Genomic DNA, 20,546 nt, shown 5'->3' with positions numbered 1-20,546 from the left:
TGTTCAGGTTTTTCTTTAAAAAAAAAAACCAATACATTGTAGAAATGAAATTGTCCAAAAATCATGCATAAATGTAATATCACATGATAGTACACATTTTTAAGGAAGTTACTCCAAATATTTTATTTTTTAATTAAATAAGTAATTCAGGGCAGTAAACATACATAACACTCTTTCCTTCTCTTGTTTTTTCCACAACTGTGTGAGATAGATTGGGCTAAAAGAGAATGACTGTCACAAAGTTACCCAGCAAGCTTTCATGCCTAAGGTGATTTTTAGGCCAGCAACTTAATTATGATACTACATTACAACTCTCAGAAACTGAAGCACATCTCCCTCATCTATATCAATTACCAAAAAAGAGATTGCATGAAATATATACTTTTGGACATATTTTTTCAAATATATCCTTTGATGTGCAATCCTGAAAATGGCATGCTATGTCACCATAGAGCCTGGTTTTGCATATGTCACCAATTTATTTCCCCCGTTATTTTGTTTTTCATCCCTATCTGATATAACATTTTTTGGCCTCCCTACAAACTTCTTCCCATGCCTGGATTTCTTCCTGGCCTCATCTGTGCTTCTGTTCCTCCTCACATATGTTCATCTTTCATCAGTTTCATCACTTACTTTTTTTCCATCCCTCTCTAAAATAGCATACAGATTTTTATCATTGAAGCCACCTGTTTGGAGGAGTATTCTCCCAGCAACCATCAGTATGACTGCAATGCCGTTATCTGTAGTGTTTGACACCTAAGAGTTGTCCTTGATGTCATGTTTCTGCACTCCCAAGTTTGAAAGAAAGGGCTATACTGTGGTTATGGAACAACGTACCTTTGAGAGGAGCTTCATTTGGTCTTACTACTGCTAGTTCCGTCACAGTTTCTGACCCGTCTTCTTCAAAAAGCCATCGGTTTAAAGGGTGAAAGCCTAATTCTTCTTTCGTATTCAAGTCTTTCATCCTTACCTACAGGATAATAACAACCACATTTTTTGTTTCTTTTTTTCTTTGTTTTAATGAAGTAATCTTGCATAGATATAAGGAAGTAGGAACATGTACAGGTAGTCCTTGACTTATGACCTTAATGGAACCTGCTCAATATAGTCATAAGTTATGATAGTCATAAAGCATATCACTCACATGATTTTATGACCTTTTTTTGCTGCAGTCATTAAGCAAATGCCATAGTTGTAAGTGACTGCAGCGATTGTAAAGTGAACATAAACTGACCATGGGATGTGGGATGTTGGAACTACAGATTGGTTGCCTTGCGCTTATGCAAAACTTCAGACATCCAACAGTTGGGATGGTGGCAGCTGCTGTCAAAAATGAAGTGTAAAGTTCTTCAAATCAGCCTTGTATTGATGAAAAAAATCTAAAGGAAGCCCTGTAAACTTTTGGCTCAGCTTTAGCGTTTATCTCACTTTCTTATCGTGTTTTCTTCCAGTGTGCTGTCAAATTGGGAGGGGGGGGGGACCCGCTTTCCAATTGCTACTTGAAAATGGAACTCAGAAAGTTTACATTCTGAAATTGAAATTATACAGGAAACGACCATTTTCAATTTTAGGAAAAATAATCGTTTCCTCATAGAATTGCTTCTTCACTTTGCTCTATTCTCACTGGAAATTACCGGGCTTCAAATCATGGAAAAGGTCTAATGAATAGAAAGGGAAAGACAAATCTGATCCAAGTATCCAAATGACAGAAACAAGATTTCCCTTTTTAATGTTTTGAAATATAGAGGGCTGGATTTGATATTGTTCCTATGAGAATTATCTATTTATTTAGTTTTTTCTAATACAACTCTGATACCTGGCGTCTTTAAAATATTGCATGAATAATAGTTTTATGGACCATATTATGTATTTGGTGCAAGAACAACTATTTTAATATTTTAAATGTAAGCTTTACATAAGGCTTTAGATTGACACTTATTCAGAAAGGATTCTTTTATACAGTTACTATCAGGGAAAATACAGCATACATACTAGCAGCAAAGAGGGAACTTTACACTGCCTTATTCCTGCCGTTTCAAAGTATGTTTAAAATATTAGTTTTAAAAGTATGATACATTTATACCTGTCACTTTATTCCTTTTTGGGGTAAAATAAACTAGAAAACAGTAAACCAAAGAAAGTAGGGAAGAAAAAGGATATAGAAAAGTTTATACTAGCATCATTCACTATGCCTCTATATATCTATAAATTTTAAAAGCTCTCTACACATTTACCTTCCAAACAATAACATCTCTATGGTTACTCAAGGATTCCTTTCACATTTATCCATAAATATGCTATAAACTAGAGGATACAACATATCCTTGTTTTATTTTCTGCTCAGTGATGAACTATTTCACATATCCTTTATTTCAATCATATCATTTATGCCATTGAGAAACTTTCAAGTGAACATTACACAAAATTTCCATAATGCAAATCCTTTTCTAAAACCAGCAAATGTATAATAAATTTAATCTCTCATATTGATGCATTTTTCTCCCAATTACTGGCAGAAGAGCAAAACTAGATTCTCTAGTCTAAATTACTTTATAAGCCATTGTACATTTTATCTATATCCCAATAACTCATAAGTACATGTTGGGTAATGACAGTTTAGATGTTCAGAAGGATGAAGCTTTTACGTTGAGTCCAATAAATCAACCAATAATGTTTTTATGCTTAATATTTGGACAATAATTACTACTGATTCTTTTTTTCTCTATCCGGTAGTTCTTGAAAATGATGCCTCTTTAACTTAGGTGTCAATCACTGTTTGTTTATTTACTTCATTTGAAACATGTATTTTTCTTCTTTTGACATTACTTGGAATTAATTAAATAGGTGTTTCATAAATATTGTTCATGTCTTTATAATGTCAAAGCTAAATTGCACTACTATAGTCTACTAAAGGTTATTCAATGATGTTGAAACTCATTAAACAATGTCTTTATTTTATATCTTTTGGGGATTAGTCTAAGAGCTTATTTATTCCTAAACAACAATGAATACTTTAGACTGCATAACTGCTTAGAGACCACATTTTCTTCTAGGTTCCACATTAATCTTTGATTCAAACATTGAGTGTTCTCTAACAGATTAGATTTTCCTGGGAACGTTGATTATTTGACAACAAAAGGAAAAGTTAATTTGTGGAAGTTATAAAATAAGGAGATAAGTGTAACATGAGATGGATTGTATCATCTAAACTAGGGAAAGGCAAATTGAACTAAAGCCTTAAGGGTTTACAGAAAGCTAAAGGGGGAAAGGGAGAAAAACCTGCTTTTTTAGCTTCATCTTTGTAATCCACTTATTTTTACTAATAAAAGAATAGTGGCCATTGGAAAAGCTGCAAAGCAAGGTGAGGGAAGGCAACATTTGTTAGAGCAACTGACAGAAAAATAAATTGTCCTAGAAATATAACAAAAAACTGTTTGAAAAAATAGAGAAGCAGATATCTGAATCTGTCAGATCTGATAAAAATGAACTGAAGTGGGAAAGGAAGAAAGGTTTGTAAAGATGAAAGCAGTTTAAAAAAATTGAACAATCTTAAAGGATAAATCAAATTAATAATGAAGTGGAAATCGTAATTTTCAAATGTGGAATATAAATAGAAGGAAGGAAGGAAGGAAGGAAATAAAGAAGAAGGAAGGAAGAAAGAACAATATGCTAAAAAATTGAAACAAAATGTAATTTGTCTTCAAGAAACCCTGGATATAAAATATTTTATCTGCAGAAATTTGTGTCAAAAATTTGTTTCAATAGGAGATAAAAAGAAATTGATGGTTTTTTAAAATATAAACCCTCATTTGCAACCAAAACTGATACTGACTTATTATAATGACAGATAAACTTCTCTGGATGGGTCCTAGACTTTTATAGTTGGAATTTATATCCAAAACAGAAAACAGTATACATGTGGACAAACTAATGGACTTATATGAAAATTGTTATTTAGTGAGAGATTCAATGGAGTAATGTGTCCGTGTCCCCCCCCCCCAAAAAAAAAAGGAAGGACAGAACTCCTGTGACATATTTCAAAATAACACAAGGTAAACTACTAGAAGTTTAGCATGGAGATGCAAAAATGATGATGCAAAATAATTCACTTGTTTTTCTGAAAGACACAGATCCTTTTCAAGACTGAATTTGGCCACTAGTGTTCATAAAATGGAGATATTTGCCAAAGACTTTTTCAAACCACAATCCAGTGACTTTAATATTTAAAAGAAAACTATTTTCCTCAGATGATTGAATGTCAAACAAAACTATGTTGCAGTAAGAAACAATAATGGGAGATTGTAAAAAGTAGATAAAATAGTTTTGATAATAATCTTAATAAAGGTACAGACATAAAAATGGTTTGAAATTAAAATAAAGCTTCTATAATAAACTAGAAAAAAGAGAAACAAGTCAAAACTAAGTAATTTTAGATCAGATAAAAGTGAAAGAATTAAAGAAATTCCTCCCAAAAGAAAATTATTTCACAACAAATCAAACTTTTACAATGATAGCTGTCTTTGTTAGCAGTAAGAAAAAAGAAAGTAAAAATAATTATGTAAAAGAAAAGAATGTTGAATTTGCAAATAAGCCAGGGAAAGTGTTAGAAGGAAAAAGAAAAAGAGATTTTAAAATTACAAGGTGGAATTATTATAAAAACATATAATCTAAAGATGAAAAATATTTCAGCAATAAAAGAAATTTCCTGGTAAAGATTGATGAATATTTACTGAATATCACAGAGAAACCATTAATTAATAGTTTCATTACAATAAGGGAAGTTTGTGGAGATATTAAAAAGGTTTAAATAGGAAAAGCATATAGAGCAGATCATTTAGCAACCTCTTATAAAAATTTTGGAGCTCAATTATTATAATCATTGCATGGAGACTGACATAGCATTAACACTTATTGAAAGTCAAGACTTCACTTCACCAAAAATTATTCATACAATACCATTACTTAATAATGATTATAAGTTATTCATGATGATATTAGTTGATAAAATAAATCTGGTTTTACCGGACTTTATTCATGAAGATCAGTATGGATTTTTACCTAAAATAAATGGTTTTGTTATGTACAACTATTATAAAGATTTGAAGTAGATAAAAGGACTTTTAGTCTGAAATATAAAACAGAATTTGAAAAAGAATTATGTACAAATGATGAACATGTTACTTTAAAACAATCTAAAACATATATTTTGAAGCTATTTCTTTCTAACCTTTCTTTCTATTTTGCTTTCTCTTCCTATATTCTTTCTTATTCACCTTTCTTCCATTTTTCTTTCTTTTCTAATATTTGTATTGTTTTTATATTGTTCAAATTTCTCCAATTAAACTATATTAAAAAGCTGTACTTTAAGGCACAAAATTGCTGAAATACCATCAATACTAAAGTATGAAACTTAATGTAAGTAAAAGTGAGACAGTACCTTATGCAGTTTGATCCCTTTATTCAAATTTGAGCAGGATGATAGAAAGGAAAGCTTTGTTATTTGACCAATATCACCAATATTCAACTGTTAAAGAAAAAAACAACAACTATACATTCATGTGATGAATATATTTGGATTCTCTCTCGTAGTGTATAGGTCTGTCTATCTATTTTAAAATGTCTGCATTTTCATATTAAAATATTACTTTTATATGCATTCAAATCTGAATCTGTTTTAAAAGAGCAATTAAACTTAAATATAAAGATATCAGCAACAAAGATTAGAAAATACAGGATGTCAGTTCTACTTTTCACAGTCTGTCATTCCTTCAGTATGTGAACTTTATACTTTTCCCTTTGGAATTTAAGAACGTATATCTAATTTAGCATTCTGTGTCATCCATTGAATGAGCAAATGCATTCGGAACTTCAGAAACAGACTACAAAGGACACTAATCCTCTCCTATTATGACTCTCAAGCTTTTTACATTCTTATGCTCAGTTTCAGATGATGACAACAGAGTGGTGAACCTAAGTAGAAAGTAGAAAGCAGTTTCGGCATCCTAATTGCAATATTAACAACTAGAAACCTACCAGAAAGGGTTCGTTTTTAAAATGTTGAACTCTCTGTGCAAATGATACTCCATTGGTTCCATAGGCAAGAATTTTTATTTCAGGCATTTTTTCTGGAACATGGACAAAGTCTATCCACAGTCTCCATTGTCCTTGGCTTTTTGCTTCAAAACCTTTCATGGGGCCAGATTTTTCTGTCATTTCTGAATGAAATACAAATGTGATCCAGGTTTCAGTTAAAAAATCAATCTGAAGTCATTTATTATTTTGTTATATTTAGTCTGTTATGTTGTCATATTGCCAGTATTTCTAGAGCAGGGGTGTCAAACTCACGGCATCACATTGTCATCATATGACATATTATGACTTTTTCCCCTTTCACTAAACTGGGGGGGGGGTGTCATATGCTGGCCTGCAGGCTGTGAGTTTGACACACCTTTTCTAGAGTAACATCATATATAATTTGAGGTGTGAATTACAAATATGCTTTAAATTCACCAAAATTCTGAAGTGATTTCAGGAATCAAAGCAGGATTCTTTTGAAATAGAATGAATCTAAAGCTCCCCAAAGACAAAGCTGGGTAAGAAAGAGGGAAGAGTGTACCTCCGTGTACTGTTGTATCAACAATAAATTAGGCATATTGGCATATATTGCCAAATTGCCCATAATTCTTCTATCAGGAATGGAACTTTAAAAAAGATTTGTGGAATCAATGGAATTTTGCATGCTGTGTTATGAGGGTTTCCTTAGAAACTGCAAGATGACCAAATCAGTCTTCCCGTGTTACTATTTCTGTACTTGATCCATTTCCTGCTTCATCTCATTTTTTGTAACTTGAGTTTCAAACAGACTAAATCCCAAACTGTTTCTAATTTACCATACATTCCTAGTCCTTTCACGCCCAGAGAGGAATCAACATCCAAAGAATGAAGGACAGCCTTCAGAATCTTTGAATTAGTTTGTAGGAAAACTAAATCAAGGCATCCTCAGTGAGCCCTAGAACCTGGACCTCTGCAAAGGCCTTTAGCACAGAACAAAGAGAATCACAGAGGTGCAGGTTACAAGACAAAACTTCCTAGAAATAAGAAGCCAACTTGAGACTTGTGTCCTTTTGATTTGTAAAACCAAACCAAGAGTTGCATCTGGATATGGATAGAGCCTCTCTATTGGGCTTCTCAGTAATTAAATGGTTTGGTGCACTGCTTCCTAAATTGGAAGTTCTGATAATACTAGGGCTGAATTGCAAAAGCCTAAGTCTAAGCACTTTTAGATAGGCCCACTAAGTCAAAATATTCAAGCCTTTTGGGTATCTTAGAAGAAATTATGGGACTGGAAACATTTACTTATATATATAAATAAGTGTGTGTGTGTGTGTGTGTGTGTGTGTGTGTGTGAGAGAGAGAGAGAGAGAGAATGTGCTTGTGTGTGTGTGTGTGTATGTGTGTGTATGCATATATATTTGTATAAGACAAACTATGTTACTCATTCCTATGATATTTTGAAAAGTTGCTTGTCAATTTATGTGATAATTTTGTGAGACAAATGCACACATGCATCTATCTTCGTATCTCTACATCTGTACATCTATCTCCATCTTTGTATCTTAAATTAGAAAATTAAGACACATGACCTTGTAGTGGGATTGAAGCTTCTGTAAAATCTTTCTTTGACTGTTGATGCAACCAGTTATTATGAACAAAAGTATATGTAGTAAAAGGATAGTTTGTTTCTTCTATTACTATCTTCTCTAGAAACCAATCATCTAGGAGAAAAAAAGAAAAAGGTTACCATTCAATTTTCTATTTTTGTTTGATTTACCCAAGTAATAACAGCTATACATACCACACTGTATAAATGAGTTAATTAAAAAAGATACTACATGAAAGCTTAAATAACACTGCAATGGAAGGCGTTTGTGTTGTTGTTCTTTTATACCCTTAAGGTTTCAAGTGTTCAACAAAGATACTTGAAAAATCCTATTGCTTTCTAAAGTGAAAATCCAGTTATATTTTCAAATATTGTAAAAATATTGATAGGATCAGTATTCGTGTATTTTAGGACTCTGCTACAATAATTTCTTCTAATGATCCTGTCATGGTGCCTTTAAAACTAAAGAACAATAATCAAAGTAATTTTGGACAGTATTACACACGTGCAAAATGACAAACTGAATTGTAAATTTACTTCATAGCCTAGCAATATATATCCTGTATGAATTTAAAGTAAATAAGTATGATCTATTCAAGATCATTCTTAATGTTAAATCAATACATGATTTCAAGTAAAAATGAATACCTACTCACTGGTTATTTGCAGCTATACATGAATACATTTGTGTAACTTGCTGTAGCTGCTCCCCATCCCAATCTCATCCTGCATCCTGTTATTATTCTGGGTCTACTACTCCAAATGTATCTTTAGAGTGCCAGATTAAGGGAGACTACTTTTTGGTTTCTCAGTTATGATAGAAACTGAGTTGACTTGTACATGTAGAAAATCCTTCTTGAGTCACTTCTTGCCTCCGAAGTTCCAAAACTTATGGCTGGGAATCTAAATATTCAAAGGCTATACTGATCCAAGATCAGCATTATATTTCAGTGTTCCCATGGCTCAGCTTTGATCATGTGATCATGGGGATGCTGCAACAGTTGTATGAAAAACTCTCATAAGTCATGTTTGTCAGTACTAGTATAATTTTGAAAGGTTGTTAAATCAACTGTTGTAAGTTGAGGACTACCTGCACTTGGTTAACCACCTTTTATACAATGGCCCAAAGGTGCTTTTTTAAGAGGCAACTAGACTTGCACATGTCTCACTGCATTGCACTGTGTATATCACGTTGCACAGTTTTTATCTGAGTATTTTATCCTTAGGGTGGACAAGCTTCTGCCTTAGTGTATTCTTGGGTTTAAGGTGTATTGTTCAAGAGGAAATGTTGCAAAGATATTATGTAATATTTCTATGGGATTTGTGGAGAAATTATAGCCTCATCCATCTTCCTGGGTATCATTTCCCCCTTCCTCCTGAAGCGAAAACACCATGGTGTTGGAGGAGGTGGAGTTGCATTATATATAAAAAAATCACTACATCACTACAGAAATCCACAAAACCATATGGGTCAATATGAAAGGAAAAAATAATAACATTGCTATAGATGTATACTAAAGGCCACCCAACCTATCAGAAGAAATAGATGAACTTTTTGCTAAACAATTAATAAATATATGTAGGAAATACACCACAGTAGTAACAGAAGACTTTAACTATCCTGATATCAATTGTGAAACAAACTCTGCTCAAAAGGGGGATAAAAAAGATTCCTAACCAACCTAGCTCACAACTTTGACATCCAAAGATTGCGGAGGGGAATAGGGGAAAAGTTATACTGGACCTAATTATTACTAATAGAGAAGAAGTGATGGAAGGAGTTGAAGTTGCCAGAACTTTGAATGAGAATGACCACGTCATATTGGTATTAAATATAATGTAAACACCAGCAATAAAATATGTTCAGCCAGTGTCTTAAACTTCAAAATAACTGATTTTAACAAACTCAGAGACAGTCTAAGAAAAATTTCATGGATGGAAAACCTAAAGGGGAAAACAACTGAAGAAGCATGGGAAACTCCGAAAAATTTGATCATAAAAGCCCAGTCCAGCACAATAGCACTGAAAAAGAAAAACAAGAAATCCAAGAAGACAGTATGGTTGTATAAAGATCTCTCTGATAAACTGAAAAAGGAAAGTAGAAAAAATGGAAAGAGGGACTCATAACTAAGGCAGAGTATTAGTAGATAACTGAAATATGCAAAGATGAAGTCAGGAAAGCAAAGCCTCAGAATGAACAAAAATTTGCAACAAAAGACACAGAAAATAAAAAAGTTTCTTCCTAAATATAAATTACAAGAAAAATGAAACAGTAGATCCACTTAAGGGAGAAGATGGCAAAGAAGTAAGAGGCAGCAGAAAAAAAGCAGAAGTGCTTAACTCATTCTTTGCATTAGTCTTCAAGCAAAAAGAACCTATAGCCCAACCTATCAAAAACTGTAAAAGACAGACTAGAAATACAAATTAAAATAAACATGAAAATGATTAGAGAACACCTATCTGATTTTTATGAATATTAATCACCAGAACCTAATGGATTACATCCCAAAATTCTGAAGGAGCTGGCAGATGTTTCCTGACAGTTAGAACAATTAATCAGTGGAACAGCTGCCTCCAGAAGTTGTGAATGCCCCAACACTGGAAGTCTTTAAGAAGATGTTGTATAGCCATTTGTCTGAAATGGTATAGGGTTTCCTGCCTAGGCAGGGGGTTGGACTAGAAGACCTCCAAGGTCCCTTCCAACTCTGCTATTGTATTGTATTGTATTGTATTGTATTGTATTGTATTGTATTGTATTGTATTGTATTGTATTGTAATCTCAGAACCATTGTACCATATCTTTCAAAAATCCTGGAATACCGGGAGAATAATCTGAGGATTGTAAAACAGCTAATGTTGTTCCCATCTTAAAAAACAGACCCAGGAAACTACAGATCAATCAGCCTAATATCAATACCTGGGAAGATACTGGAAAAGATAATTTAAAAAACAGATCTGTGAACATTTAGAAGCAATTAAAATTCTAACTAAATGCCAACATTGGTTTGTTAAATATAGATCATGCCAAGCCAATCTTACTTCATTCTTTGACAAAGTAACTAAATTACTAGGCCAGCAAAATGTTGTGGGCATAGTACACTTAGACTTCAGCAAGGTATTCCATAAAGTAGACCGCAATCTAGTTTTTGGTAAGCTAGAAAAATATGGGATAGATAACATCACCACCAGATTGATTTGCAACTGGCTGACAAACTGTACTGAATGAGTCATCCTTAATGGTACTATATGTACATGGAGGGAAGTAAGCGGTGGGATACCACAAGAATCCATCATAGCCCCAGTACTCTTCAATATCTTCATAAATGACTTAGATGAGGGAATAGAATGGAAACTCATCAAATTTGCTGATGACACTAAGCTGACAGGAATATCCAACACCCCAGAAGACAAGCTCATGATTCAAAAAGATCTTGACAGATTTGAACAATGGGTTCTATCCAACAAAATGAAATTTAATGTGGAGAAAATCAAGGTTTTGAACTTAGGCAGGAAAAAACAAAGGTACAAGTGCAGATTAGTGAAATCCTTGGTTGTATAGACAAAGGCATAGCATCAAAATCACATGAAATATTAGTATTGTTTTAGAAAGTCTTATTACGACCACACCTGGAATACTGCATCCATTTTTGGTCACTACATTAGAAAAAAGAGTTTGAGACTTTGGAAAAAATACAAAGAAGAACAACTAAGATATTAAAGGCCTGGAGACAAAAACATATGAAGAACGGTTGCAAGATTTGGTTTTGTCTAGTCTAGAGAAAAGAAGGACTAGGGAGAACATGATAGCAGTATTCCAGTATTTGAGAGGTTGCCACAAAGAGGGGGTGAAGGTAAACTTATTTTTGAAAGCACCAGAGGGCAGGACAAGAAAAAAATGGATGGAAGCTAATTAAGAAGAGAAGCAATATGGAATTAAGGATAAACTTCCTAACAGTGAGGACAATTAACCAGTGGAACAGCTTTCCATCAGAAGTTGTGGGTGCTTCATCACTGGAGATTTTTAAGAAGAGACTGGAGAGTCATTTATCTGAAATGGCATAGGTTCTCCTGCTTGATCAAGGGGATGGACTAGAAGACCTCAAAGGTCCCTCCCAGCTGTATTCTGATTGATTGGTGCATTTTCCTAATTACTCTGAGTTGCTGTTTCCACATTCTTCTATACAATATTTGCATTAGTTTGGTTTTTCTACTTATTATCCAAAGCAATGCAATGGTCTTTCCAGGACTCCTTATAATGCTTTTCATTCCACATTCTCTCTCTGTTTCTGTCCCTCCCTCCCTCCCTCCCTCTCTCTCAAAGTATACCTTTGTTCAAACCTTTGAACCCCACAATGACTTGATTCAGCTTCCCAAGGTGCACTGCTTTGATTTGGTAAACATCCATCTATAATTTGAGAAAAGTTGATATAGTTGAATTTATATGAAGCAAAGTCTATCAGCTATTAATGGTTAATTCAGTAAACATGACTTCTTTCCTCCGCACAGATAAACATTTCGATATATATAAGTCATTTTTGCAAGGTCATAGCAAAAGGTTGTGCAATAAAGCTGACATCTTACAAGGCAGTGAGTAGTTTCATTTTATTGCAAATATTAGATCATAGGGTTATGTAAGCATACAGTATTTCCTGGATTTCTTCATTGTTCCAGTAACAGAGCTTCTAGAATCAAATAAATAAAATCCAGTGAATTATGATTTTTACACAAAGAGACTTTACTTGCTTCTGAAGCATCTTAGATTTAACCTTATTCAGAGGTTATATACTGGACTAGAGTAGAATTCTTTTAGGCATTCATCATTTAATTTATATTATTTCTATAATGGATGGTAGAGAAATGTTGATTTTAAATAGCATTATGCATTGCTCATTAAAGCCTCACTGCTTTTCCTTTCCCTATTTCCTGCAAAATGTTGTATTAATAACTTGTGTCCTTGTCACATCATAACAAGTTTTGCCTATGAGTTTTGATATTTCATGTTGAACCTATTTATGGCAGCTTATACTGATCAAAATTTATTCATCAGTCATGCAACGAATATATTCAGAATCACTATTTCTTCTCTCCAATTCCTCAGAAGCAATCTGAAGCCAACTCATGGTTGCCATCACTTTAGCTGACCTTGAAATACTGAGAGCATTACAGTGTCCTGTACTTTTGGGAGAAAGGAGAAAGAAAGACAAGAGTTGCCACCTATGTAAGAATAGGTTGCCCTGGAGCTCTAGGCAGTTCTTAAAGCAACTTCTGGTGCTGTTCCAAAAATTCTATAGGTAAGGTCACAATAAATCAATTCTATATATCTGAATGTAGCTGATATCATGGGATATATTTGCTGTTAACAAAAGACATGTGACTCAATTGTTGATTAATTAGCGCTACCTACAGACCATTTATGAAAATTATGTTCACATTTTTTGAGTGTAGCAAAGGGTTGTTAGTTTATACTGATTATACACAGATCTGAATTAAAAATGCAGAATGCATTAAATAATAGGCAAGACGGCTAAACAAGTGAATATAGCAAAGTTGATCAGTACTTGGTTAAACATAATTCCATTTCATGCCATTACATAATAAGAAAATTATTCTTTACACTTGAAACATCTCTATTAAAATCTTATACATACTTATTACATAATATATACATATAAATATGTATGTATGTATTACCTGTCCTCTACCAAAAGTGATTGGTTCTGTTTTAGAATTATTAAGCCATCGTTTTCCTGAGTCACCTCTATCTCCACAAATACAAAAATAAACATTGCCACTGGCGTCAGCTTTCTTCCTGTCTCCAGTATGTACTTGGATAGAATACTCAACAACTGAAGTAAATAAAAGAAATATATAGTACTATAATGAGAAGAATTGTTGAGATTAGACGGCAATCACATTGCACTATTAATAAATATAAATTTTCAATCAATTATTTACCAAGATCTTTTCTGTGAGTAGTTTTACTAAACCAAATATCCCCCTTAAATATATTCAAAATGTATTTTCTAAGTACTTTGCATTTTCTGTTTTATTTCATCCTTTTACTTTCACTTGTCCCTCTATCCTTGGTATTCCATCTAAGGCACGGGTATCAAACTCGCGGCATCACGTTCTGTCATGTGATGTTTCATGACATTTTTCCCTTTGCGGAGCTGGGGTGGGCGTGGCTTGCACATAATGCAGCTGGCCCGCGGGCCACCCTCTGATCTAGGGGCTATGTCTCACCTCTCCCTTGCTTTGTATGATCTACTGATCTGATTAGCATTCTCCCATCCATCCATATCAATAATGGGGGAGAGGGAGAGAAAAATAAAAGACACAAAACAGATACCGATAGTTCTTGAAAGACCTTTTTTGGTAGTTTGTTTCAAAACATTTGTTTGGATAATTAAAATCTTCCATCATTACAACTGCATGAGTTTTTGTTCTTCTAAGACATTGGCCACATTTTCTTTTGAGTAAAAAGGGTGACAATGAATCCTGACAACAGTATTGTTCTTCAACTTATTTAACCCCAGAAAATCTTTACATCATTGTCATATTCATCCATTTTTATTTTTGAGCAAGAATGGATATTCTTAACATACAATAGAATTTCTTTCCATTTTCTAAGATTTCTGATCCTTTTGAACAAATTCCATTCTGTAACTGCTGTACATCAGAACTAGAACTCACATTATTTTTTCTTCAAATTCTGAACAATAATGTATAGATGAAGGCCATGAATTGTGTTAGCCAATCTTCTTTATGATTTTTCGGTGAGTAGTTTAAGAGGCTCTATTTCACCAACATTCCTTTTTTATTTAGTATTTTTTTTTCCTGAGGGCCTTACTTCAGAGTGTCCATTTCTTTCTCCCACAGAGTTTAGCTTGAAGTTCTTATAATCAAACTTTCCATTCTTTGACCAAACACAGTGTGTGTGTGTGTGTGTGTGTGTGTGTGTTAAACAACTGATTTGAGTAAATAACCTTTCATCTAGATTAACTCATAATTTCAGAAACCATATTTCCTCTTTTGATGCCATATTGATATCCAGCCACTGATATGTAATATTCTTATGTCCCTCTGTGGTCTAATAGAATAGGTAAGAATATTACCTGAGTTCTCAGAGTCTTGAAGTTACTTCCAACATTTGATATTTTTTTGTCCTTCCCCTACTATCTGTTTCCATGTATTTCAGCAGGAAAAGATAATTGTCAATGCTTTTAATAATTCTAGTAGTTGTTCTATCATATTCTAGATCACTTCAGTGCCTATGGCAGTGATAGTTAAACTTTTCGGCACAAACTTTTCAGTAGTGCCAAAACTGAAGCACATGCGCCAGAGCACCGAAACCCAGATGAGAGCTGCTGGCCGATGCGCATGGGTTATATTGCATGCATGGCATGCATTCCGGACAGCTGGTCTGGCGTGCATGCATGCAACGGACCTTGGAAGAGCAGCTGGCGACAGTGCGAATGCCCACAGAAAGGGCTCTGTGTGCCACCTCTGGCATGTGTGCCATAGGTTCGCCATCATGGGCCTATGGATTCAGTCAGCATATGTTTATTTTAGTGAATAGAAGTGAATCACCAATTACAACGCCATTATTTGCTGTTTATCTTTTTATATGGCACAGTTGCATCCTTTCTACTCTTTAGGGATCCATCATCCTGTCACTAGCTCTGCTGATTCTCTGCAATTGTTTCATCTGTAGAAGTCCAAAACTGTTCCTATTCCAGTCTGTACATGTCTCTTGCTTCTAGTTGTTACCCGTATCCACTGCATTTGGTCTTATGTTTGACTATGTTACAGCGCTATAAAGTAGATCAGACCAGAACAGTTACAGTAGCAGTATTTTGTTTCTCCTCCTCCCTCTTTTATCTTCATGCCACTTGAAGAGTGGATGACATCTGACGTATTTTCATAAATCACTTTTCTGACCTGGGTCAACCCACTTTTTTCTGATCATTGCCTTGGTAATGAATATCCCTGTATTTTAAGGACCTCCTCTATGTTCTCCAGAGAAGAGTTATTTCAGCCGAACAATTCAGTTACGTTTTTATTTGTTTTCTCTGCCCAGAATTTCCTTTAGAGGGGTGGCCATACAAATCAAATCAAAATTTAAAAATATGAGGGAATGAGCAGGAACATCTGGTCGAGGAAAGGTCGTTCTGGCAACATCAGATTAGCTTGCTAGATAGATAAAGAAGAGTTAGCTTCTAAGATTAAATGGTCTAAACAACATTACTTTGAGAATGCCAATAAGCCAGGTAGATGGCTCTCATACCGTTTAAGGAAGGAAGGCGAACAACGTAGGATAGAGGGGTTGAAGGATTTGGATGGAAACTTCTATACTACTAAGGAAGGGAAAAAGAAAGTGGCACAAGAATTTTTCACCAAACTGTATGAGAAAGGGACAGAAGAGATACAAGGAATCAGACAGTTTTTGAATAATTCTGACCTACCACAAGTCCCTGAATCTGTGAAGCAACTTCTTAACGCTGATATAACGGAAGGGGAAGTAGAAGCAGCCATGATGAAACAAGCCAATGGGAAGACCCCGGGAACAGATGGGCTCCCGGTTGAACTATATAAGGCGATGTTTGGGGTACTGGGCAAATATATGACAGAATTGTATAATAGAGTGATGAGGGATACCCAGACTCCAACATCGTGGTCTGAAGCGTTTATCTCCATTATTCCCAAGGAAGGGACTGACCTGTCACTTATTAGAAATTACAGGCCAATTTCGCTGCTAAACTCTGATTATAAAATTTTTGCGGCAGTGTTAGCAGCAAGACTTACCTATTTTCTCAATACCTTCATACACTCAGATCAGAATGGCTTCCTCCCCAATCGTCACCTACGGGATAATTTGAGGATGATTATGAATACCCTGGAATATTTTGAGGCCTCCCCGGATAAACAGATGGCCGTAGTTTTTGTCGACGCCCAAAAGGCATTTGATCGGATCTCCTGGGACTTTATGATATCCCAGATGGAATATATGGATTTTGGCACAAAATTTCTTGGGGCAATTCAGGCTATATATCAAAAACAAACAGCAAAGGTATTGATTGAGGGAGATCAAACAGGGAAGATTGAGATTCATAGAGGTACAAGACAGGGCTGCCCCTTATCCCCGCTCCTATTTGTCTTGACTTTGGAACCTCTACTGAGAGAAGTAAGACGGAAAAGCGAGATAAAGGGAATGAGGATTAGACGGGAGGAGGTTAAGGTACAAGCCTATGCTGATGATCTGGCCTTCATTCTAGAGGAACCAAGGGAATCAGGACCGCATTTGTTAGAACTAATTAGGGAATTTGGGAGTGTTGCAGGTCTACTCCTTAATGAAGATAAGACCAAAATGTTGGTCAAAAACATGACCACAAGACAGAACCATCAACTTGAACATCTAGTGGGTCTGAAGTCCGTTAAAAAAATCAAATACTTAGGAATATGGCTGACAGGGAGATGTAGCTCCATAAAGGAGGACAATTATGTTCACCTTTACAAACAGATGGTCCAAGATTTCGGCAGATGGAAGAACCTACAACTGTCCCTTATGGGGAGAATAGCAGTTATTAAAATGTGTACTCTCCCCAAATGGCTATTTTTATTTCAATCGGCTCCTGTAAGATTGGAAAAGAAATTCTTTGATGAAATTAATAGAGCCGTCTCAAAATTTATTTGGCAAGGTAAAAAACCTAGAATCAAACTGAAAATGATGCAGGAACCTAGAATTAGAGGGGGATTTGGTCTCCCCAATTGGCAGCTTTATTATCAGGCGGCTTTATTAATTTGGATTAAAGAATGGATGACCCTGAGAAGAACATGGCTCCTGACTATTGAAGGCTGGGGCCTACAGTATGGTTGGCACTATTATATTTGGCCCGGTTCAGAGCGACCCAAACACTTTACCGATCATCTGGTGCGTAGGACCTTGAGCCACTCTTGGGAGAAGCTGAGGAGGAAGTTATACTTGAAGGTGCCATGCTGGATCTCTACTCAGGAAGCCCTTGTTTATCCAACACGATACAGAGGGGAGAAGATCTTGACATATGAAGAGATCTTAGACTCACAGGGGAATTTGAAGACCAGGGAATCACTAGCTTCGCAAGGGTACCATATCGACTGGTGGCCATATTCCCAGATACTCTCAAGGTATAAAAAAGATCAGAAGACTGAAGGTATATATCCCTATAAACAAGAACTGGACAAGGTTCTTTTTGGAACAGAGAAAGGGATGCTTTCCAAGTGTTACGGATATCTATTGCTATTGGACGTAGGGGAAGAAGTGGTCAAAGACTGCATGATTGCTTGGGGACGGAATATAGGACGCACATTGGACTTTCAAAGTTGGGAAGAAATTTGGTTTAAAAATATGAAATTGACTATGGCAGCCTCGTATAAGGAAAATACATATAAAATGATATATCGGTGGCATTTACCACCGGCAAGACTTGCCAGAATGTTCCCTGGGATCATGCCTAATTGCTGGAAATGTGGTCACAGAGAGGGGACCTATTTCCATCAGTGGTGGACCTGCCCAATGGCGATTAAATACTGGAAAAAAATCAGGCAGTGGTTAATAGAAATCACCCAACATCAATTAGATTTGAAACCTGAAACCTTCCTGTTAGGACTCAAACCCCCAGATATCAATATTGAGATATGGTTCTTGGTGTTGCACATAATCATTGCGGCAAGATTGGCATTTGCCCAGGAATGGAAGAGCGATCAAATACCAATGGATAGGGCAGTAATAAATAAAATTAATGAATGCGCAGAATTGGATAGACTAACAAAATTAATTAAAGGAAAAAAGGACTCAGAATTCTATAACTCGTGGAAGAGGTGGTACAATTGGGTACGGGAACGACCGAATAATAACAACTGAAGCAATAATATATGTTTAAATCAGATACTGGTAAATAATATTAATCAGAAATTAAAGGACAAACAAGAATTGATGATGTAGGTACGCTGACTAGTTGGGCTGCATATAGTGTAAATGTTGGTGTTAAATATTGGGCCTATTATTAGGATGGTAATGTCAAGTTTAGTTATTTAAACGTTATGATTTCTTGCGCTGTGACGGCAATATGTTTGAAATTATGTTTGTATGACTTTATTTTTATAAGAATAAATAAAAAAATATTTAAAAAAAAATTTAAAAATATGCTTCTGTTGCAGAACTTCTTTCTTTGAATTGATAAACCTTCTTCCTTTCTCATCAGTTGAGACATTCGCTTTGTTGGTCATATGTTCCACCAACCAGTATTGTGCGTTCTCCAGCATTGGTACATACTTGGTTAGAAATGACAATGAAGATACTGAAAGGGTGGATAGCTTCTGCCTTTTAGAAACAACCATAAATAGAAAAGGATCTAGCAGTCAAGAAACACACCATAGAATGCTGGGGTATATCTGTATCCAGACTCATGCAAGCCATGGTATAGTGATGTGGACTATGAGTTCTAAGATATGGAATAGTAGTACCTCAGGACAGTGACATATTAGGAAAGCTGGTCTAGTAAACACTATTAGCTTTTAATGAGAAACATAATTAGAGATCTTGATAAAAGTCTTGCAGAGATCCAGACATAGCTGTAGGCAATGGACATTCCATGCTATTTACATGCGATTTATTTATTAATGTGGATAAACTATGAAAGATAAATATAATTTATCAGTGGGGATTTTATGTTTACATTGGTATATGAAGAAAAGTAAAATTGGGCCAATGTTTTTAAAGGGCTGTGCAGAGATCTGACAAGTTGTTGTATTCTTGACGAAGCAATGTTTCTATTGCTGTTTTTGGCATAACTGCTCTTCAAATCAGATTAATGAATTTATATATACTGTGCACTGGTGCAATACCTGTTCTCTCTATCTAGGACTGAGTACAAAGACATTCTCATTAAACTGCACCCTTGGTAACAAGATCTATCTGGTTTTCCTGCTGCAAAAGCAGAGGCTGAGAAGGAAAAAGTTACCCATTCCATTTACCAGGGAGAAAAGAAAATCAGGCAATATGAACTTTGGTGGTTCTGATGCTGTGCAAGCAAGCTACAGCACACATTTTAGAGATATGTGCTCCAGTATGTGCACAAAATGAAAAGCTGTTACACATACTCTGTGCCAAATTTCTGTGTGTTCCTTCAGCAGATTATTTCTTTTTAATTGGATGTGTGGAAAAATAGATGTCTTGATGAAAGATCTAAGCTCTGCCATCAGATGTTGTTCAGTTTCAATAAACTAATTTTCACATTTCATTTTTCCTGCTTTTTTGTAATGCAGTACAAAAATATTATTTCCAACTACAGATTGTCTTCAGCGTACAGTATATTTTTCCCATTTTAAATTTAAAATTTGTAAATTTTTAAATTTGTAAGATTTAAACTTTTAAAAGCAATTCAAAATGTGTCAAGTGTGGAATATATATACCGTATTTTTCAGAGTATAAGACACAATGGAGTAAAGGCGCACCAAGCTTTTGAAGAGGCAAATAAAAAAAAATTTTTTTACACTCTGCAAACCTCCCCAAAACAGTCTGTTTTTAACGATAATGGGGCCATTTTTTTTCCAAAAAAGGGCATGAATAGCTCTTAGGAGGCTTGTAGAGTGTTCCTAAGGGGGTGGGGCAAAAATTAGCAAAGAACGGCCCATTTTTTGCAAAAACAGGTTCGTTTTTTGTCCAAAAAAGGGCATTAGGAAGCTTATAGAGTGCTCCAGGGGGCTGGGGGATGTGCAAAATTGAGCAAAAAATGGCCCATTTTTTGCTCATTTCTGCCCTGCCAGCCCCAGGAGCTCTCTGAAAGCCTCCTACAAGCTATGCACGGCCATTTTGGTTAAGGGGTGGGGTTTCAGGAGGCAAAAAATG

The 20,546-nt window shown here is 35.1% G+C and overlaps 1 protein-coding gene across 1 annotated transcript in view; it reads right to left on the bottom strand.

Moving 5' to 3' along the window:
* The window catches only part of RP1 (RP1 axonemal microtubule associated), a 221,844-nt gene that overhangs the window by 38,927 nt on the left and 162,371 nt on the right, over positions 1-20,546 (bottom strand). Inside the window, exons 38-43 of the mRNA XM_081952551.1 lie at positions 13,352-13,506; positions 11,987-12,065; positions 7,644-7,775; positions 6,034-6,215; positions 5,438-5,524; positions 838-970 (exon numbers count right to left, since the gene is read on the bottom strand). Coding sequence (XP_081808677.1) covers positions 838-970; positions 5,438-5,524; positions 6,034-6,215; positions 7,644-7,775; positions 11,987-12,065; positions 13,352-13,506 — 768 coding nt within the window. The remainder of the gene's footprint in view (positions 1-837; positions 971-5,437; positions 5,525-6,033; positions 6,216-7,643; positions 7,776-11,986; positions 12,066-13,351; positions 13,507-20,546) is intronic.

Source organism: Natrix helvetica (assembly GCF_964273705.1).
Source record: "Natrix helvetica genome assembly, chromosome: 4".
Taxonomy (NCBI): domain Eukaryota; kingdom Metazoa; phylum Chordata; class Lepidosauria; order Squamata; family Natricidae; genus Natrix; species Natrix helvetica.
The sequence above is the reverse complement of the archived record's forward strand: the minus strand, read 5'-3'. Positions and strand labels throughout refer to the sequence as shown.